General features: G+C 36.3%; 1 protein-coding gene across 2 annotated transcripts in view; it reads right to left on the bottom strand.

Moving 5' to 3' along the window:
- Positions 1-20,485, bottom strand: part of usp32 (ubiquitin specific peptidase 32) — a 124,208-nt gene that overhangs the window by 55,918 nt on the left and 47,805 nt on the right. For both annotated transcript variants that reach the window (XM_052035776.1, XM_052035777.1), the window contains exon 5: positions 12,876-13,035. In XM_052035776.1, the coding sequence (XP_051891736.1) occupies positions 12,876-13,035 (160 nt within the window). The remainder of the gene's footprint in view (positions 1-12,875; positions 13,036-20,485) is intronic.

The following is a 20,485-nucleotide window of genomic DNA, read 5'->3' as shown; positions in this document are numbered from 1 at the left end:
TACAAAGATCTTGCCTTTACCACTCTTTCCTTACTAAAACTTCACTCTTTAACCAAGTAATCTACCTAATATCTCTTGGGACAATGTCAAATTTTGTTTGACAATGCTGTTGTTAAGCACCTTGGTTCATTCAAATATGGCAAATAAATACAACTTTGGGGGAGAAGGGAAATCACCATGACCTTGCATGTTCCAATTCACTGAACAGTTTTGCATTATGCAAAAAGTTATTCTGAAACAAAAGTTCCCTGCCATGAGTCAGACAGTTGATGGCATGACAGAGATTTTTATTATTACATTAAAATATGTAATAAATTCTATTCTTGTCTAATGAGCAAGTCTGGTCTCTATAATGTTCTTTCTGTACCACTAAGTTCTGACAGAGCATGTCAAAGAACTTGTCACTTCTGCCATCTTGGAAATTCCCCAGGCAGAGATCTTAAGTCAACGTGTGGGTGGGGGAGAAGGCAATTTGGGCTGAAATAACTCCAGCCATTTTTATAGCTGGTTATGGAGCACATAGGGAAGCTTCATTATATGCATCACTTCCAAAAAATTAATCTCTATTAAAATGCAAGTCCTGGCACATACACTATGGGCTCAATGGCCTCCTTTTGTCCATCTTTTCTATGATTCCAAGCTATGAGCCAACACCCAGATAAATCTAATTAAAAGTCATTTTTGCCTGTTCAGATCAACATAGTTGTCACTGATAAATCCTGCCAACTTTTCTGATGCAAACTAAAGACCATCTGGTGGTTCCCGAAGGGAAAAAAAACATGGAGAAAGAAGATATAATATTTTTATATTTTAAAAAAAATCCATTGCATTCCATTTCTGTATTCGAGGGTGATGGATTAAATCATCTCTCTCTCCCCAAGATCCACTTTGTTAATAATTTTGAGTTTACCCTATATTTGTACATTTTTAGATGAAGAACTGGATTGCAGAGAAACTGAATCCTGTTGCTATATTCACTGCAGCTGTATATTATCTCATTGCCCAGCTGGCTTTAAGGCACAGTTAATCCATATCAATATAAAAAATAGGATTCCATTAGACAAATTAAGTTTATCAAACTCATGGATTCAGAAAAAACATTTACCACAATATCAATCTTTTTAAAAACAGTTGCAATAATTTCTGCATCATTGATATAGTTAAATAATTTTCCACATTTTTGACATGAAGTCCAGAAAAGGATTTGCATCAAATTATATATTCTGTTAAATAATTCAAAAAAATATGGAATTACAATCCATAATCCCAGGCTGTATTAATCATGGATATTTAAAATCTACTAAACACCTCCACCTCAATATTTAATTTCACAATAAATTTAATAGCTAGAAATATCTTCCAAGCATAAGTATGTTTATATACCAAGTTAAAAGCTCTAAAAATATTTGTTTGTTACTTGTCACAGAAGGGATGCCACATTCTACTTTACAGCTTCACTCTATCCAATGTGTGGCTGTGCTCCTAGCATCCAAAGTGAAGAATTTTGTGGCTCATATCAAAGCTTCTTTCCCCACCCCCTACAGACACAAGAATTGTATAAAAATGGCTAATTTATTAACTAAGCTTCATGCTGGCATTTCTAGCTATTATATTTCTTTAGTTCCCAGACAAACATTAAGTTACACATGCAAGGTCTTTAAATTAACTGTATGTGATTGTTATACAACATTCTAAACAGCAATCATAGTTCTGCATTCTGTGGATAATCCTCCACCATTTTTGCCACCTGCAGGTTCATGCCCTCCTTTAACATGTCGCCCTGTCCCTAGTCCTTTCAGTATTCCAAGGGACTGTGCCTTTTGACACCTTAGCCTAATCTTCATTCATCCTTGAACACCAATATCCCTTTCTATTTGGGAAATGCAGGAGAATAATAACGACCTTTCATTTTCCATTTCACCAACCTAGTTTACTGAATGGAAAATTTAAAAGGGATATGCCTGTTGATACAAAACTCCACAATTAGTTGTTCCTTTCTAGCAATAACCTACTGCAGTCCCTTGAGTTTTTACACCATTTTGGTCAAGCACTTCAATCCATTTTGAGTTAGACCAGAAAATGCTGGAAATACCCAGCATGTGGGATAGCATCTGTGGTGTCATCTTCCATCCAAACAAGGAGAAATTAAGATCTACAACCTGCAATCTACAAGTATGGAGGCAAAGAAAGGTGGCAGAGAAATTGGATGGACTTTTAAATTTAAAGGGCCGTACATGAATACCAAAAATGTCTTTCAGTAAACGGCCACATGACTGCATATCTGGCTTATTTCATAAAGAATTTTAGTATGTTTGACACTGCACATAATGCCATCACCAACAAATGAAAAAAAAAACAAAAATATCAATGTGGAAGTGAATTTCCAAAATTCCCAAACTAAAACCTCAGTGATTTTGTACAAAAGTACCGTGGTTTTCCACTTTCACTTAAAAAGTCAATAGTGACATTTAAATTTAGTGCAGACCAGCAAGCCAAGTGGTACATAATTTTGCAGTAACTCTCTTTCTGAATAGGGAATTTCAAAACAGGAATTCAAATTATTTCACACTTAAGCTAATAACATAGTGTATCACACTACAGCAAAGCAAACAAGAATATTGATCTGAAGGACATTCAGATTATAGAATCCCATTAAACTAAATATGGTCCAGTCGTCAAATAATAATGCACTTTATTTTGCCAAAATAATAAACTTAACCAGAATGGCAAGCATTTCAAAAGCTAAAGTGAGTTTTCATTTATAATTTTGATCTGGTTTTTAAATCTGAAGCAAAGGAACACATTTAGTTTGAAATAAGCCACTGGCCAATACGCAATCATCCATTCTCCCATTTTTCCTGTAGGAAAAAAATTTAACTATAACCAGGCCAGCTAATCAGTTGTAATCATTGCAATATAGAAATGATACTATAATTATTTTAGTCATCAACAACTTGTATTTACATGGTATCTTTAATACAACAAAAATATCTCAGAGGAATGTTATCGACCTAAAATTACCTTAACCAGATACTAGAGTAGCTGACCAAAGGCTTGAGCATAGGGATAGCTCCCAAAGAACATCTTGAAGGGTGCAAGTGACCTAGAATTAATTTCAGAGCTTAGGGCCTCAGATGTAGAAGGAATAATTGTCAATTGTGAAGAGATTAAATTTAGGGATAGTAAAGTCAAGATTGGATAAGGACACAAGACAACAAGAGATGGAAGCTGCTATAGGCCATTTGACCCCTCAAGCCTGCTTTGTCATTCAACATGATCATTGCAGTTCTTCTTTCCCAACACATCTTCTGTACTATGCCATATCCCTTGATTCCTTAAATATCCAGAAATGTATCAATTCCGTCTTTTTTTTACAATACTTTTATTAAATGCATGAAAAATAGAGTACATGCATCAAAAGAGTAAAAATACTGCTGAATACATTGTGTTAAATCATACTTAAGATCACAATACTCTAAATTAATAATCACATAATAATTAGTTAATAAAGGAAAAAAAATTGAAATATTTTACTATATAAAAAAAATCTACTCCCACTACCAAAAACTGAAGCTGTTTAATGAAAAAAAAAACAAGGAAAAACCCTTAAAAACGTAACAGCGTCAGCCAATATCTGCATTTTAGTCACCAAATCAGAGATTTTGAAAATAATTCAAAAAAGGTCCCCACAAGGTTTGAAAGTCTAAGTTAGATTCAAAAACTGAACAGCGAATCTTCTCTAGATTCAGGTGTGACACAACATCCCATAACCATTGAGAATGAGTAGGCGGAGTAACTTCCTTCCATTTAAGCAATACTGCTCTCTTGGCTATAAGAGAAATAAAAGCCAGAATGTGTAAATCAGAAGCCTTCAAAGTTATATCTTTTTCTCCAACAATCCCAAATAGTGCAGACAAAGGATTAAGTTTAAAATTTATTTTGAAAAGTACAGAAGTATGAAAGACCTCCGTCCAATATTTTTTTTAAGACTCTGACACGTCCAGAACATGTGAATTAAAGAAGCCACTGTTATTACATTTGTCACAGTAAGGAAATATATCGGAATAAAAACGGGATAGTTTATCTTTAGACAAGTGAGCTCTATGGACCACTTCAAATTGAAGGAAAGAATGACGAGCACATAATGACAAAGTATTAACCAACATGAAAATTTCATTCCAAGTTTCCTCAGAAATTGACATCTGCAAATCTTGTTCCCAAGTGCTTTTAATTTTATCTAGTGGCACCTTACTCATTCCTAGTAATCTGCCATAAATATTAGATATTGAGCCGTCCTGAAAGGGCTCCAAATTAAAAATTACATCTAATAAATTTTTATCAGGACTCAAAGAAAAGAACGTAATTGAGATCGAAGAAAATCTCTGTTTTGATTGTAATCAGACGCTCTCCACAGTACTCTGGCATGGAGAATTCTGGCATGTAGACCACAACTTATGGTTCTTCATATTCACCCTTCAGGAACACCCTTGAACCTGACAGCTGGGGGGGGGGGGGGGGGGGGGGCGGCGGTGGAAAGGAGGGGAAGACACACCACTGTCCTTAAGTTACAAATGCATCACAAGGAACCCCTGCCTATACCCCCAACTATTGAATCTCCCAGCACTACTGCTCTGTCCTATCCCCTCACCATTGAATCTCCCAGCACTACTGCTCTATCAGCTCAAGAATTGATCATCGATTATAATCACTTTTTCCTCATTTTCTGACTGTTGCTTCCTGCAAAATTGAAATTTCTAAAAGCGAAGTTTAAGACTCAGCTCCACCTGACTCATTTTGTTTTAATAGATAGATATGTAGTTGTATACAAAGAAAACAACAAATGTGGTTCAAGTGCATTTCCCCCCCAAATACAATTGAAAATTAATGAGAGTAATTCCATACCACAATCATTTTCAAACTATAGTTATCAAATATACAAACTGGTGAGTACATAGTCTTTTTACCAACCTCATTGGACTTTGACAATCACATAACAATTAGCATCTTTAGTCATGTTCTCACCACAGAACTGTTCCTACATGGTCATTTCCTGGCCAAATTCCCCTCCCTCTTCCAGCCCAAACTCAACAAAGCAGCATATCCTATCAAGAAAATTTGAAGCAAACCATTGTGTACAGTAAGAACATAGCCAATAGCTGGTATCAAAGGACTTGCTGTGAGAAACTCAAGAAATATTAAAAAGGTGTTAAAAAACTTAGTAAACAAAAATTAACTAAGACAGTAAAATACACAAAACACAAACTTAAGTATCGATCCACATCAGTGCACAAAAAAAACGTGTGTGCAAAACATCACATTTCTCAAATACAGACTAAAAAAAACCAACCTCAATATGGGTTTTGCTAAAATCAAGGTTAAATGTGGAATATCAAATACACAGCACCAGATTCTGTGGTAGAGGGAACCAAATGACTTAACACATTTCAGAGGGCAATACAAATGTTTTATTCAACTGATTGCAAAATTTGGAATCAGAGTGCAATTATGAAGAATTCATTGCTTAGCTTCACATTCCATTGTCTATTAGTCAAAAAACACAAAAATTAAATCCAATTAGACAATTAAAAATAATATAAATTTCGATTATATCCACTACAATAAAATGTGAACAGCCATGGCCTGACAATAACTTCAGGAAGAGAAATTATGTTTTCGGCATGGGTGTGCTGACATCATCAGTAACATCTTGTATTAATATAGCATCTTTTCTATAGGTCAGGACCATGCAAGAATGAGGTTGGCCTGTTTTTAGATCCAAGAGTCCTACTCACATTTCTAAATTTGAAACAATAAAACAAATTTAGAAATTAAGTTATTTTAATCTAATTTCCTTTGTGTTTAGTTTTCTTTGGTAGAGCCATACATGTTCTGATCTCTCACGGTTCCATCCCTAACATTCACAATATTGACATTACATTACCTCCACCATTTCTCATACAAAGCCCACTCAGTCATCATGGAATACCTAGTGCTCTGATCTACAGTTTCCTTCTTGTGGTTAACGTTAGCAATTAAACTGCCACTCAGGTTTATTACTTCAATGATCACACGTCTTTGTTACAAGGAGGTATGCTTTTATTCTTTTGGCCTTGCTGAGTTCCACAGACTCTTGCTTTCAAGTCATCTGCTGATTTCCCACCATGCCTACCATGGGAGCACATGACCCTTCCATTGCTCAGATAGCATCTTCATTTACTATTTATTAGCAGCAACAGCTCCTTCCAAGAATCCGTCCACAGGAAATTCTTCAACATCTCAAAAATTGGAACTTCCCTCTATGTTTTTGATGAGCTCTCAAACTTTTCAGAGAACCATTGAAACAAACAAGTCTAAAATGGGCCCTAATGGCTTACCTCATCCATGCCGACAGGAATGCCTATCTATGTTAATCCCATTTGCCCATATTTTCAAGTGCAAAAAACTGCGTCAAATTCCTTCCTCCTTTCACTTCTTTTAAGATTTATTCAGAACTACATAATGGACTGAGAAATCATTATGTGCAATTCAGAAATGTATGCAAGTTGCTGCAAGCATTAACATCATCTATACATACATTTGTATCTGCTTTAACTTCACATTCAAAGAAATTAGAGATATTAATAACAAGAGCCAAAGACTGATGAAAATACAAGTTTCTAAAGTCAAAAATAAAATTACCAGTTGAAATTGCTCAGTATTACAATTCATATACCTTGTTTAAAAACTGTTGCCTTTTCATACAACATTGAGTTTAAAATATATATTAATGAATGTGAAATTTCGAAAGAACCAAGTATCAGTTTATATTGCAAAACAAAGTGAATTTCATAGGAACATTTCAGAAGTACTACTACTTGCCTTGTCCCAGTAATTATTCACCCACCTGCAGGTACTATTCTTTCAGGCGGGCAGCAGTACAGGCAGACCATAATCCCACACTGACAACCCTCGGTCAAGATTTATGCCCATACTCAAATGATAGAGGATTTCAAAAGCAAGCTCAACAGGTCAGCCAATGCAGAGGACAATAAATGGTGTATTCAAATTATATACATTAAACCATCATTTCTAGGCAAAATGAAGCATTCCATCATGAGACTCAGAGGTTACATGGAGTAAATCCACCTGCTCAGAGTACAGCTAAGAATTAAGAGGATAATAAGACAAGCTGACGATTACATTGCACCAGCAATTTCTCTAATTGGCATACAATATCAAAATCCCCATCAACTTTAAGGAACAAAAAGGCTGTCAATCAATCTTACATAACAGAAAATTCCATAAATACTTGGCAGAAGAGGTAATAACTGAAGAGAATGTTTAAGGTTAATGACCTCTTCATCAAAAGTCAAAAATGTCAGGAGCAATAAATCTCAAGTGCAGAGATTAGAGAAATGATGTGGGGACAAAGAGCCATGAAGGATGACCTACTATACAGTGGAAGGCTTCTCCAGTGTAATTTTAACAACATTTTCAGCACAGAGTATTTGCATGTACATTTTGATAAGTTACTTTGGCTATTTGAAAATGTTGCTGTTTCACACCTTCAACTGAGCATCTTTACAAATTATCTCAAAACTTACAAATACTGGTGCCTGCTCACCAATAGAAAAGGTTCCCTGAAAAGGCTCACTTTTACAGATAATTTTAACTTCACAGGGCAGTGTACCCATTTGTAAGTGTATAAACTCCCAGGAATTTATAGAATGTATTGGTATTATCTGCTAAAGTGTGGCATGTACAGGCAACTAGGATTTAGGGAGGCTCTTGAGGAATTGAGAGTGTAGGAGAGAATTTAAGAAAAAGGAGAGCAAAAAGGGACTATCAAATATCCTTGGCAAGTAAGATTAAGGGGAATCCCAAGACATTCTATATCAGGAGCAAGAGGATAGCCAGGGAAAAGGGGCAACTTGTATGTGAAGCCAGGTGATGTCCAAAATGAATACTTCCCACCTGTATTCACAAGAGGACATGGAAAATAGTAAGTACAGAAGGGGGATGCATGGATAATCTGGAGCAAGTCAATATTAAAAAGGTAGTGTTAGATGTCATGGGACACAGAAGGGTTGATAAATCTCCAGGACATTATGAGATCAATCCCAAATTGCTAAGGAAAGCAAGGGAGGAGATACCTGGGGCACTGACGGTTTTTTTCCATCTTCATCAGCCACAAGTGAGGTGCCAGAAGAGTAGACGATAGATAATGCTGTTCCTTTAATCAAAGGAGGGCAGCAGGGATAAGTCAGTGAAGCTTATATCAGTAGTAGGAAACTTATTGGAGAAAATCCTAAGGAGTAAGAAACTATTCAATTCCACTAAAGGAACAATTAGGGATATGCAGCGAATGTCAACTTTGTGGGAAACCCCCAGGTCCTTAGAATAAATAACATAAATCTTAAGTCAAAAATCTCAGGTCTGAGAATTGTCATGCTGTAGTTTGTCAATCTCCCCAGTTGCTTGGGGAAGCTCCATGGTGTCATATTACTAGTAGCTGCACCTATCTTGTATGTCTTCAGTCACAGATAGTCAAATTCCACGCTGGCTGTGCCAAGCTGCAGTACATAGATCAAATGGCTGGATAACTTGCTTATGATTGCCTAGTTACAAGGTTATGAAAACATTACTCATGCATCCATTTCGCCAGGAATGGGATGAGAACACGTTAGCTACGCACTGATCCAACGTGCATAGTGACAAAGATTCCTGATCAAAACTACCAAATTCACCACAGATATCCTCATGAAATGCCCAAAGAGAGGAGTGCCCAACCAAAACCTGTTCAAAACAGGAGGTCCTAAAGAGCTCGGATGACTGAGAAGGGCTTGCTTTGCATTGAAAAGTCAGATATAGATATTTTGATGCACCTTTTTAGATTATTGTTGAAGTCTTGTCTCCAGTTAAATGTCCTAGATTTATGAATTTAAAGATTGTTGACTCAGTTATGGGTTACAACTGAAACGGTGTTACGTCAACAGGATGCCAGTTGCTGGGTAGAGTAGATTTCTCTGCAGAGTAACGAACATTATTCTTTAGCTCTTGGTGTTCTGTCTACGTTTATTGGTTGTGTCATCAAAAAAATGATCGATTAAGCACACCACGTCAAGTGACGCAACTACAATTACAGTAGGGTAAACACCAGCCATCCTTTGAAAATAAACCCACTTCTCTGGAAAATTAAGTAGAAAACATGATTGGTGCAAAGTGAAGTGCAACTGTACTGTTAGTTTTGGAAGCATATGTATTATGTCCACATTCCATCTTGGTGCATGCTTGCAGTTGAACAGTGACAATGAACAAGCCATGCAGAAACTTGGAAAGGCAAATTATTCAATGGAGTTCGAGTCCCACAAGTGTAAGCAAAGATATACAATGTCAATTCACAGCAGACAGAATGCAATTCAGATAGTTCAACTGCATGCATAAAGGATGGATACAAATGAATGAAATGTTAGTATAGAAACAGATTTTTTAAAAAAGTAGTATTTCAAGTTTCATAAATAAGAGCATTGAACACAAGAGTAATAAGAAGTTTGTAAAAATCATTAGTTAGGCCACCACCAGAATACAATGTGTAGATTTATTAGCCAAATTCACAAGATCACAAGACAAGGGAGCAGAAGCAGGCCATTCGGCCCATCAAGTCTGCTCCAAGGAAAGGGAAAAAAAGAAATGAGAAATGGGGAAGGGGGAAGAAAAAAAAAACCTATTCTAATCCTAATTTCCGGCCTTATCCCCATATCCCTTGATACCCTGACTATTTAGATATCTATCTATCTCCTCCTTGAATGCCCCCACTGATCTGGCCTCCACTGCTGTATGTGGCAAGGAGTTCCACAAATTCACCCCCCTCTGGCTAAAGAAATTTCTCCTCATCTCTGTTTTGAAACTGTACCCTCTAATTCTAAGATTGTGCCCTCTGGTCCTGGACTCACCCACCAAGGGAAACAGCCTAGCCACATCTACTCTGTCCTTTCCTATCAATATTTTAAATGTCGCTATGAGGTCCCCTCTCATTCTTCTGTACTCCAGTGAGTACAGTCCAAGAGCCGACAAACGCTCCTCATACGTAAGCCCTTTCATTCCTGGAATCATCCTCGTAAATCTCCTCTGAACCCCCTCCAACGTCAGCACATCCTTCCTAAGATGTGGGGCCCAAAAGTGCGCACAATATTCCAAATGAGGCCTCACTAGTGCCCCGTAGAGCCTCATCAACACTTCCTTACTTTTATACTCTATACCTCTCGAAATGAATGCCAACATAGCATTCGCTTTCTTTACCACCGATTCGACCTGGTGGTTAACCTTTAAGGTATCCTGCACGTGTACCCCCAAGTCCCTTTGTACTTCCGTACTTTGTATTTTCTCTCCTCCTAGATAATAATTTGCCCGCTTATTTCTGCTTCCAAAGTGTACAACTGCACATTTCTCAACATTGAATCTCATCTGCCATTTCCTTGCCCATTCTCCTAAACTGTCTAGGTCCCTCTGCAACCTTCCTATCTCTTCAATACTCCCTACTCCTCCACCTATCTTGGTGTCATCCGCAAACTTAGCCACAAAACCATTTATTCCATTATCCAAATCGTTAATGTACAAGGTAAAAAGGAGCAGTCCCAACACCGACCCCTGTGGCACACCACTAGTAACCGGTAACCAACCAGAACGAGATCCTTTTATTTCCACTCTTTGCTTCCTGCCAAATTAAAAGGAAGTTGAACCAAAAGGAAGCATACGATTTAGATTCATCAGGACATAGTTAGAAAGTCATTGTATCTCAAAGTGGGATACTAGAATTATTTTCATTCCAACAGTGAACTGCTTTAATAGTGAATATGGAAAATAATTCCTTTGTTATAAAATCCAATTGCTCTGTGACAAATAAGAGGACATTACTTTTTAAACACCAAATATTGTTGGAACAGAGAATGTTTTGTCACTGGGAAAGGTATACCTGAAAATTGTGACAAAGAAAGAGGTTTGTCATTTTTGAATATGAAAACATGTGGTTGTTGCCCTGTACAATTCTTCAAAAACAAAATGAGGGCAACAATGTGCAAATGCAAATACATTGAAGGACTTTTTTTTAAATTATAAAGATCAGGAATAAATGGATACTGTCTTGATAAATCATCATTCTTTAAACTTATAAAATTTTGCTATTCTTATTTCAGATTTCCAACTTTCACATGGTTTTGTATTTATTCTTCTGCTTTTTAATGATGAATGCAGAATATTGCAGTGCAAAGTTCAGGATTTCCTCACAGAAAATATTTATATTAAAAAGTCTGCCTTCCATTTAAAAACTCTTCTCTTATATTGGCCCACAACAACCAAGAGATGATGGGTTTATCTTCAAAGGATAGCTGGTGTTTAGCATACCTGTAGTTGTAGTTATGTCACTTGATGCGGTGTGCTTAATTAATCAATTTGTTGATGATAATACAACCAATAAACACAGACATAATACTTCGAAGGAATCCAAGAACAATACAGACAGGAGACTTACTTAACCCAATGATCTGTCTGACTCTTTCTAAATATGCATCAAGTCCCAGTCTTTCTTTATAAAAGTTATTCTTCAAATATTTCCAATTCCTGGTAGTTTCTATTGAATCTATTCTCACCTTTAAGGTAATGCATTCAAAATCCTAACCTTTGAATCTGCTTCACTACCTTCAAAAATTTCAAAACGTACACCTTGGAGCATCTTTGTTCTTCCACCCTTTTTAAGTTTGCATTACATTGCATGTATAGCCGGTCCTCATTCTTCCTACAAAAATAGATTTCCTCACATTGTTTCTGTGCTGAATTTCATTTCTACGTTTTGCTATATATTACCAGTTTGCCTGTGGCCTGGAGGTCAATTTCCATCTTCCTCCTTGTTGAATACACTTCCAAATATTAAATCTATTGCTGCTTCCCTCACTGTTCAATACATTTTTAATCTCAAATTTGTGACATTCTCCTGAATCTTGAACTTGTATATCAGATGAGTTAGTTTCCCTATAGCTTAACCATTTTAATCTCTTTCAACTCAGTTAGAAATTTTTAAAATAGAATTTGTAGATGCATCATATTTGAAATTTCATGCATGCCATGCATTTCAACATTTCATACCTCTAAGGTTTTGGTATATTTTTGAAATATTTCAATTTGATTTTAAAGAGATTAAGATGCAATCAGAATCACTATTGTATGCCCAAAGTTTGTCATCTCTCAAGTGATAGACTTCAATACATTCAAAGATTTTTGTCTCAAGATTAAACTGGAATCCTATAGGACATTAGATGATCTGCAAGGTTTCCATTATTCTCAACAGATAAGAGTTATTTTGTAAAAAATAAATCTTTTCCATTATCTTTGAGCTAACAGAATTATACTCATTAATTATCCAATTGTACAAAAATATCAGTTGAGATCTAAAACTTCCAAAAAATAAGTTGTTAGATGCTTGCTTTTACACTCAAACAGTGGAACAAGTATTGTCTAAGATTCCTGCTTCAATGGTGTCACAAATGGGAAGTGAAAGTATTCAGGAGAAGTAGTGGGCAGTGCATCCATTTCTGATGTAATTGCAGGGCAAATTGTACAGCTTTTTCCCTAGGTTAACTCCAGTTTAGACACACTTACTCTTGTGTCATGAGCAGATAATGACGTCCTTTCCAGTCACCCTGCTTGCTGAAGTAAAAAGAAAAAAAATAGAAAGCAACTTAAAATATAGCAATGGCAAGCATAGATAAATGGACTCTTCACAAAACAGAAAGGTCTGTATGCTGAATTTAATAAGGTTCAACACTGCAAAATCTAAAATGCTAGGATGTCAGCAAATTTCATCATCACTGATTCCAACTCTATTTTAGAAAAAAAATACTTACAATGAGTGACTCCAGCAAGAGTTTGATAAAAGGTAGGTGTATCACTATCATCAGTAAGAGTGATACATACTCCCCCTGACAGCAGCCATCGAGCAAATGTGAATGCATCCTTATTCTGAAGGAGCCAATTCTTGAACTTCTCATAATTTACCTTTTCTCCCTAAAATAAAACCAAAATGTCAAATTGGAATTGTTTGCACAAGATCTATACACCATGGCCAATATATTCATACATAGAACTGAAATTCAGAACTTAAACAGAATTAAAATCAACACAAGTAACCAGAGCTATCACAGGTTTTAATGGGTCTGGATTGAGCTTGTGAGCAGAGATAGCATCAGTTCAATAGCACAACTGTCAATCAAGGTGAGAAATATTTTCATCTGTATTTCACTTTCAGATGAGATCATTATGAAATATACATGTTTCAACATTAGGAAAATACCATTGTTTGAAGCAAGTTTTAAAAAGTTGAAGTATTTGACATAGTTTATGATCTCTGTACTACAAAAAGCACTTTTAGCAGCATGGTGAGAAAGATGTAAAACTAAATATTTAAAAAAGATGCGGGGTGAATTCTGACAGGCGATAACTAATAGTACAGTTCTATTAAAGCAGTCATTTTTTTTTGGAAACCATTAGGTAATCCAAAAAAAAGTGTTCATCATCACAAAGACCCTTTTAGAAGAGCAACATCAACAATAAATCAACAAAAGCAGGGTGGCACAGTAGCGTAGCGGTTAGCATGATGCTATTACAGTGCCAGCCATGGGGGTTCAATTCCCGCTGCTGTCTGTAAGGAGTTTGTATGTTCTCCCCATGTCTGCATAAGTTTCCTCCAGGTGTTCTGGTTTCCTCTCACATTCCAAAGATGTACGGGTCGGTTAACATGGGTTTAAATGGGTGGTGCAGACTTGTTGGGCTGGAAAGGCCTGTTACCGTGGTGTAAATAAAGTTTTTGTTTTAAAAAATTATTTAATGTATTTCTTAAGTTTTTATAATTTAAAAAGTATGGAAATAAAACTTGAAAGCAAAATAACATGAAAATTAATAGCCTTATTTTCCTAATCTGTTGAAAGCAATTAATGAACTCATTCTAAGAGGCCAAATGCATGGATTCTTTTCCCCTAATGAGAAAAGCAGATTTGTTGTTGGACTTGCAGATCCAACCTGACACAGCTTCAGCACACTTGTGCTCTATTACTGGAATCCACAAGAAGTCCAACATTGAAGTGTAGGCAGAAAATTGTTGACAAAGCTCAAATCAGCAAGTTTGGGAGTCCTTTTTACATATGGGGGTAGTTTGATGAAGAACTCATTACATTCTGAAAGATTTGGGAAAGCTACAATCCACATACATAAAAATTATTTATATCTCAGAGAATGTTATAGTTCTCTAATCACAGCTTACTGTGCCATTTACAAATTCACCTGAAATTTTCAGGGTAATTTGAAGTGAGAACAATTCACGAATAGCCTAAGCTCATAACAAATCAATTAATGTCTGATTCCAATGGAGACAGCTATATTTTAGACAAATTTAAGGACTGCCAGCAGCTTTACGATGTGATGTTAAATTACCCACATGTGTAACTCAAAAATTGCTGTTAGTTTCAGGATGCAATGATAACAGGTACAATAAGCATTGCCTTTATTACAACCAAAAAAAAGGACTGGGCCACTGAAAAAAAAAATCACGGTGTTGGTTCTGTTCTAATTCCTTTATAGGGCCCATTTTAATAACGAGTCCTTTTTAAACCTAGAAGGAGCCACCTCCTGAAGACAAACAGCACATGGCTCCCTGTAGCATACAGGGTGAAATAAGTAGAATGATTATGTAAAATGCATTTTTTTAATATATAGGTGCAATGTTAAATGTTAATTTCCCTTTACATCAGATGTACCCATTAATTGCAATTAGTTTACAGTTGTAGTTCAACATCTCAGCCTCAGCTGGAAATGATACATATAGCTTTGATTACATGAACAAAGCATCAATATATTTATTGTGCACAGGTTTATTAACAAAAACATTTAGTCCCCAATTTTTAAGGGTGTTAAAAATTGTCAGTGCATACCTAGGCAATTGTTGGCAAAACTCAATCAGCAAGTTTGGGAATCCTGCACATCTTCAGACTTATCGAAGTATATTGTTAGTGTTCAGACAAAGAACTGCCAGTATTTTCCAGCAAGTTTCTGTCTATCTTGAAATATTCATAATTCATCCTTACATTTCGAAGTGAAGTTTAGAAACAAAAGAACTAGTCAGCCTTGTATATGCGTCAATTAACTAGCACTCGTTACTTTAACCTTTTGGAATTTTAGCAGATACATGCTTACCATATACATCAATGAATTTGAAAAATACCTGCCTAGACTTGAGTTGTGAATTCTACAACTATAAAATTACCATTTTTGAACATCAAAATAAGCAGGCTTTCAACTTCTATTCTGCTTACAGATGCACTGGGATACCCATTTCAATATGGTAGTTAAAAGTTTACCAGTTTTCAAAACAATTTTATGTAAAGAATACTTGCCACAGCATCAATGGCATCCTGGCTACAAAGTAAACTACTTTCATAAGTAATTGTTATTAAATTTTGCAAGGTTTTCTACTCAGTATTTGATGATTAGGAGATTTTTTTGTTGGGAGTTTATTAATGCTTAATATCACATTACTACGGAGTTTTGTTTTTCTTCAAAAAAGATATTATCAAGATTAAAATTTTAATTTGATCATGTCAGTACTACCGTTTTTTATATAAGTGCACAAACATTGACAACAATGAGCTAATAAGTCAAAGACTGGTGTGGTCAGAAAGTGGAAGAAAAATGCATTGGAGAACTCTTGTGCAAGATGTAGTTTGCGTAGGATGGGAGACTGGAAAAGACTCAAATCTCTGGAGAAGTTAGGGATATGTGTTTCACTGATAAGGACACTGTGTTGCTGAAGTGGATGTAATCAATGCTGGTGAATGCTAGGTTCAAGATTAAATCTTGATCTAGGTCAAAAGTATGTCAAAAATTTTCATTCTCTGCCTACCTATAAGCCCATATTCCTATGAACACCAAATTGTTAACTGATTCATCCATAATGTCATAAATATCGAAGAACTTGAACCTGGAGTAGGATAAGAATGCAGGCTTTCCCTCTGGTTTCATGAATGGAAAAACCTAGCATTTATTCAGGTTAAGCATACCTGGAGGTGGTAGGAATTCAAGGAATCATATTTTGATGTTGTTGGGAGAGGCTGGAGGTTGTTAATAACAAAATATCTGATTCACGCTGCACCCAACTAATGTCTTTCATCTTCAAAATGGGTGGATTTCAATGAGCTCCACGAACTATGAATGGATGGTCAAAAACTTCCATAGTCAATGCAAGTTGTCACACACTGCTTTACCTAGTGAAGTGGAGATGATGATCATTTTTGCTCAAGAGGAAGGGCTGCTAATCTTCAGAGCAAAATAAATCAAAGCATTGATGGCCCACAGCAATCCTGGGATTTAATTTCTTTACATTCATATTGTTGACAACTAAGTTTTCATTCAGGTATCGGATGATTTTCTATTATTGCTTCTTCTCTGACAACACAGAAGATTTGTTTCCTCCTCATCCTCCTCTGGGAAATCCCAATATAAATCACAGAAAACAAAGCAGCTTACAAAAAAGCAAAAACAGTTCCTCACTTTCATTTTCCTCTTTTCCAATTTCACTTGGAGAAATATGTATTAGGTAATAAATTATGATGTTCTAAAATTTCCCTTTTATAAACTGTGATGGATCACAGTTTCTTAGTTCTTTGGGGTACTTTAGCACAACCTTTAAATCTTTGAAAACAAAAATAATTCTTATTGTAGTCATTGTGTACAATTAAACTCTAGCCTTAATCATCTACAAATGATCTGCATATTGTGCTGCCTACAACATGCAGACCAGGTACCAGCTCATTATTCTGTTTAAGCTATAGTTTTACCATCAAAAGATTAGTATTTGGTTCATTTGGTAATGATGCTGGTATTGATCAGCAGCCTCAATGGCTACCAAACTAGCTTGGCCCTAATTTTTTTTTTTACATTTTTCAATAACAAATGGCATATTTCACAACTATAATTCTAGTCATATTAAAAGTATGACCAACTCTGATAAACTTTCTAGGTGCTTTGGTTCCCTTTGACATCCAAAAGATGTGTTGGTACTGTAGATGCTGGGGAGTAGGTATAGAGGAGATGTCAAGGGTAAGTCTTTTTTACTCAGAGAGTGGTGAGCGCATGGAATGGGCTGCCGGAAATGGTGGTGGAGGCAGATACGACAGGGTCTTTCAAGAGACTGTTAGATAGGTATATGGAGCTCAGTAAAATAGAGGGCTATGGGTAATTTCTAGGGCAGGGACATGTTCGGCACAGCTTTGTGGGCCGAAGGGCCTGAATTGTGCTGTAATTGTTCTATGTTCTATGGTATGTTGGCTAGATCCTGTAACTTGCCCCTTGGTATAGGTGAATGGCAAAAGAATCAAAAGGAAAAATTAGTGTACATGTCGAAGAGAAGTTGCATGGCTGCAGGGGAATAAGATGAGAAGGAATGGGACTGATGGAACTGAACTGCTGCAAGTTGGCATGAACTCGATGAGCTAGATGGCCTTCATGTCATATTAAGTACATCAAGTTTGTCAAAATTAAATGGCATTATAAAGTATCTAACCAATTTTGCTTTATAATCTTACTTTTTAAATAGTTCCATATTAACTTAACTAAACCACATTACTCAATGTGATTTCTATTTGCTGGTTTCTTTCAGTGATATGTGAGAGGATCAAATATACATTCTGGTAGGACAGAAGATCGATCTGTAATGCATTATCCGAGATACATCACACACAATGCTCTGTCTGGCTTGACAGAAAGTGCAGAAGTACCCACAAGAATTGAATATTGTTTGGCAAAAATACAGAAGTAAAGCCCCAGTTGTTTAAAATAAAAAAAACTCAAATTGGGGGAAGTCGATAAGAATTCCTTATGATAGAAGTCCATCAAGTAATATTATCATTACCTACACGTGCATCACTGAACAATCCAACTAAAAATATCACAATAGCATCATTTCAAAAGCATGCACTTACACTACGATTTCAATGTAGCCAAAGTGCCTCAGGAGGCCTGACGCCAACAGAATCAGATAAGGAGAAACTCATGAATCTTAGGTTAATCAAATGTTTCAAACCACAATACAAATTAGTCGCAGTGAAAATATTCACACAAGTTAACAAAGTAAAACTACTACTTACCACATGTGCCACCATTCTTCAAATAATCCTTGTTTTTTTTCTTATTCAAAAGCAACTTAAAAATATCAAGCACACGCTCTTATCACCCAACAGGCCACCGACACATTACAAATATACTCTACACAAGGGCATAGCCAATTATGAATTGCTTTCTTTAATATGTCCACTGTCAAGGAATTGCCCTCTCTAAATCTGTCTGCAGTGATTAAATACACACGCACTCACAACTTGTTGGGGGAATCCCCAATAGGAACCACACAAATAACTACGAAAGAGGAACCTAAAGCATCCAATGAATGTGATTACAGCTGGCATTGCTCAAAATTCCTATTACGTAATCAGTTATTTTATCTATCTTTGCTCCTCCCCACATGTGATCTTAACCTAAAAGACAAAAAAAATAGCCAAAGCTATTGAGTGGAAAGTTTTTCTTTTGTTCAATCTGAGTGACACCACCATCGCATGCCCTGGCAAATATTAGTTTACACAAGTACTCACTACTTTGAAATGTGCCAGAACTTTAAACTTCTAACAAAGGACATTTCAGTTTAAAGCAAAATTAAAAAATGCTGAAAGAGCAAAACACTAAAAATACTATTTTATAAAGCACACCTAAATGTAGCAAAATACCATAAGGCAGGTTTATATAAGAATTATTAATCAAAATATGACATTGGTGCACATTACATATTGGGGCAGATGACCAAAAGCTTTATTAAAGAAAAAGGATTTTTTTGGAGAGAAAAATGTCAGGAAAGTGACAAAACTTCAGGAGAGTCAGGCAGTTGAGAGCACAGTTGCTAAAAACAAAATGAACTCAGATCAGCCCTTCAGAACTGTAGGGAGGGGAGAACAAAAAGTGAATTATTTCTTCACTTGCTCTATATTCAAAATTGACCATTCCTGAATGACTCCAGAATTAGACACCATTTTATTCTTATCTGAAAAAAGATCATACAAAGATCCAGTTTAGCTTTTTGTTTTGGAAAGAACAAGTGTATGGAACGGATCTTAACCTAAAACACACTGCTCACTACTTGGCTTTACTTGTAATAACCATCCCACCCAGAATTGTAGAGCACTAATGGCCATGTCCTCACTTAAACTCTGCACCACAATTCCACCCAATTCTCAGCAAAAAGCAAACTTTCCACATGTGCAATGCTGACAAGGACACTTTATCAAATTCTGCACTGTGAACAAAGCAGCTATACTTGAAGAATTACATCATGAAAGTTTGTAGATGAGCCTGAAGACTGTTGCAATAAAATCTGCAGTGGAAATGGTAGACAAAGCCTGCAGCTGGTCAGAGCAACACAAAACCTTTGCCTTTGTCAATAACTAGATACAAGCTTTCATGCAAGAGTCACAAAATAGGAAAAAAAACTGAGCCAAAATTGGCCAAATGTGATGTCATGTGAGGAAATGAGGTTATCCACTTAGAAGGGAGAACAGAAAAACAAAATATTGTTTAAATGGAGAGAGGCAATACTGCCATACAGAGAGATCTGGGTATCCCCCTAGATTAAACACAAGAAATTAGCATACAGGCACATTTGGAAGCCAAATGAAATCTTGGCCTTTACTATAAAACGGATTGCCTATAGAAGTGCAAGAAGTCTTGCAACAAATGTACAGGGTATTGGTGGGACCACCCCTGGAATATTACACACGAGTGGTTTCCTCATTTGAGAATGGATATACATGTATTGGAGAGAATTTAGAGGAAGCACACCAAGTTGACCCCTCAGAGGACAGTGCAAGCAGAGTCTGAATATTTTCAAGGCAGAGGTAGATAAATGTGTGATAAGGAAGGGTTTAAAGGTTATTGCTTGGTAGATGGGAATGCAGAGTTGAGTAACAATCAGATCAGCCAGAATCTCATTAATTGGGGGAGCAAACTTGAGAGGCCGAGTGGTCATCTCGTGTTCCTGATTCATATTATTACACAGGTAATAGATAAAGTGTTCCCATTAGCAGGGGTATGTGATCAAGAACTAGGGGTGCATTGAATGAAGGTGATAGGCAGTAAAAGTGATGAGGAAAAACATTTCTTTACCAAAACAAAGCAAACAGAGTGGTTAGGGTCTTGAATGGGTCATTGTGGAGGAAGATTCATTGTGGAATTCAAGAGAGGAAGTCGGGTAACTACATGAATACAAAGAATCTGTAGGTCTATGGGGAGATGAGTTGGATTGCTCTTGTATAAAGCCAGAATGGACCTGACAGGGTGAATGGCAGCATTCATTGCTGAAACCATTCTGTGATTATGTGAAAATTTATCCAGCACTTACAAAGAAACCCCAATCTTTGTGCGATTT

Source organism: Pristis pectinata, chromosome 21, assembly GCF_009764475.1.
Source record: "Pristis pectinata isolate sPriPec2 chromosome 21, sPriPec2.1.pri, whole genome shotgun sequence".
Lineage (NCBI taxonomy): Eukaryota > Metazoa > Chordata > Chondrichthyes > Rhinopristiformes > Pristidae > Pristis > Pristis pectinata.
The sequence above is the reverse complement of the archived record's forward strand: the minus strand, read 5'-3'. Positions and strand labels throughout refer to the sequence as shown.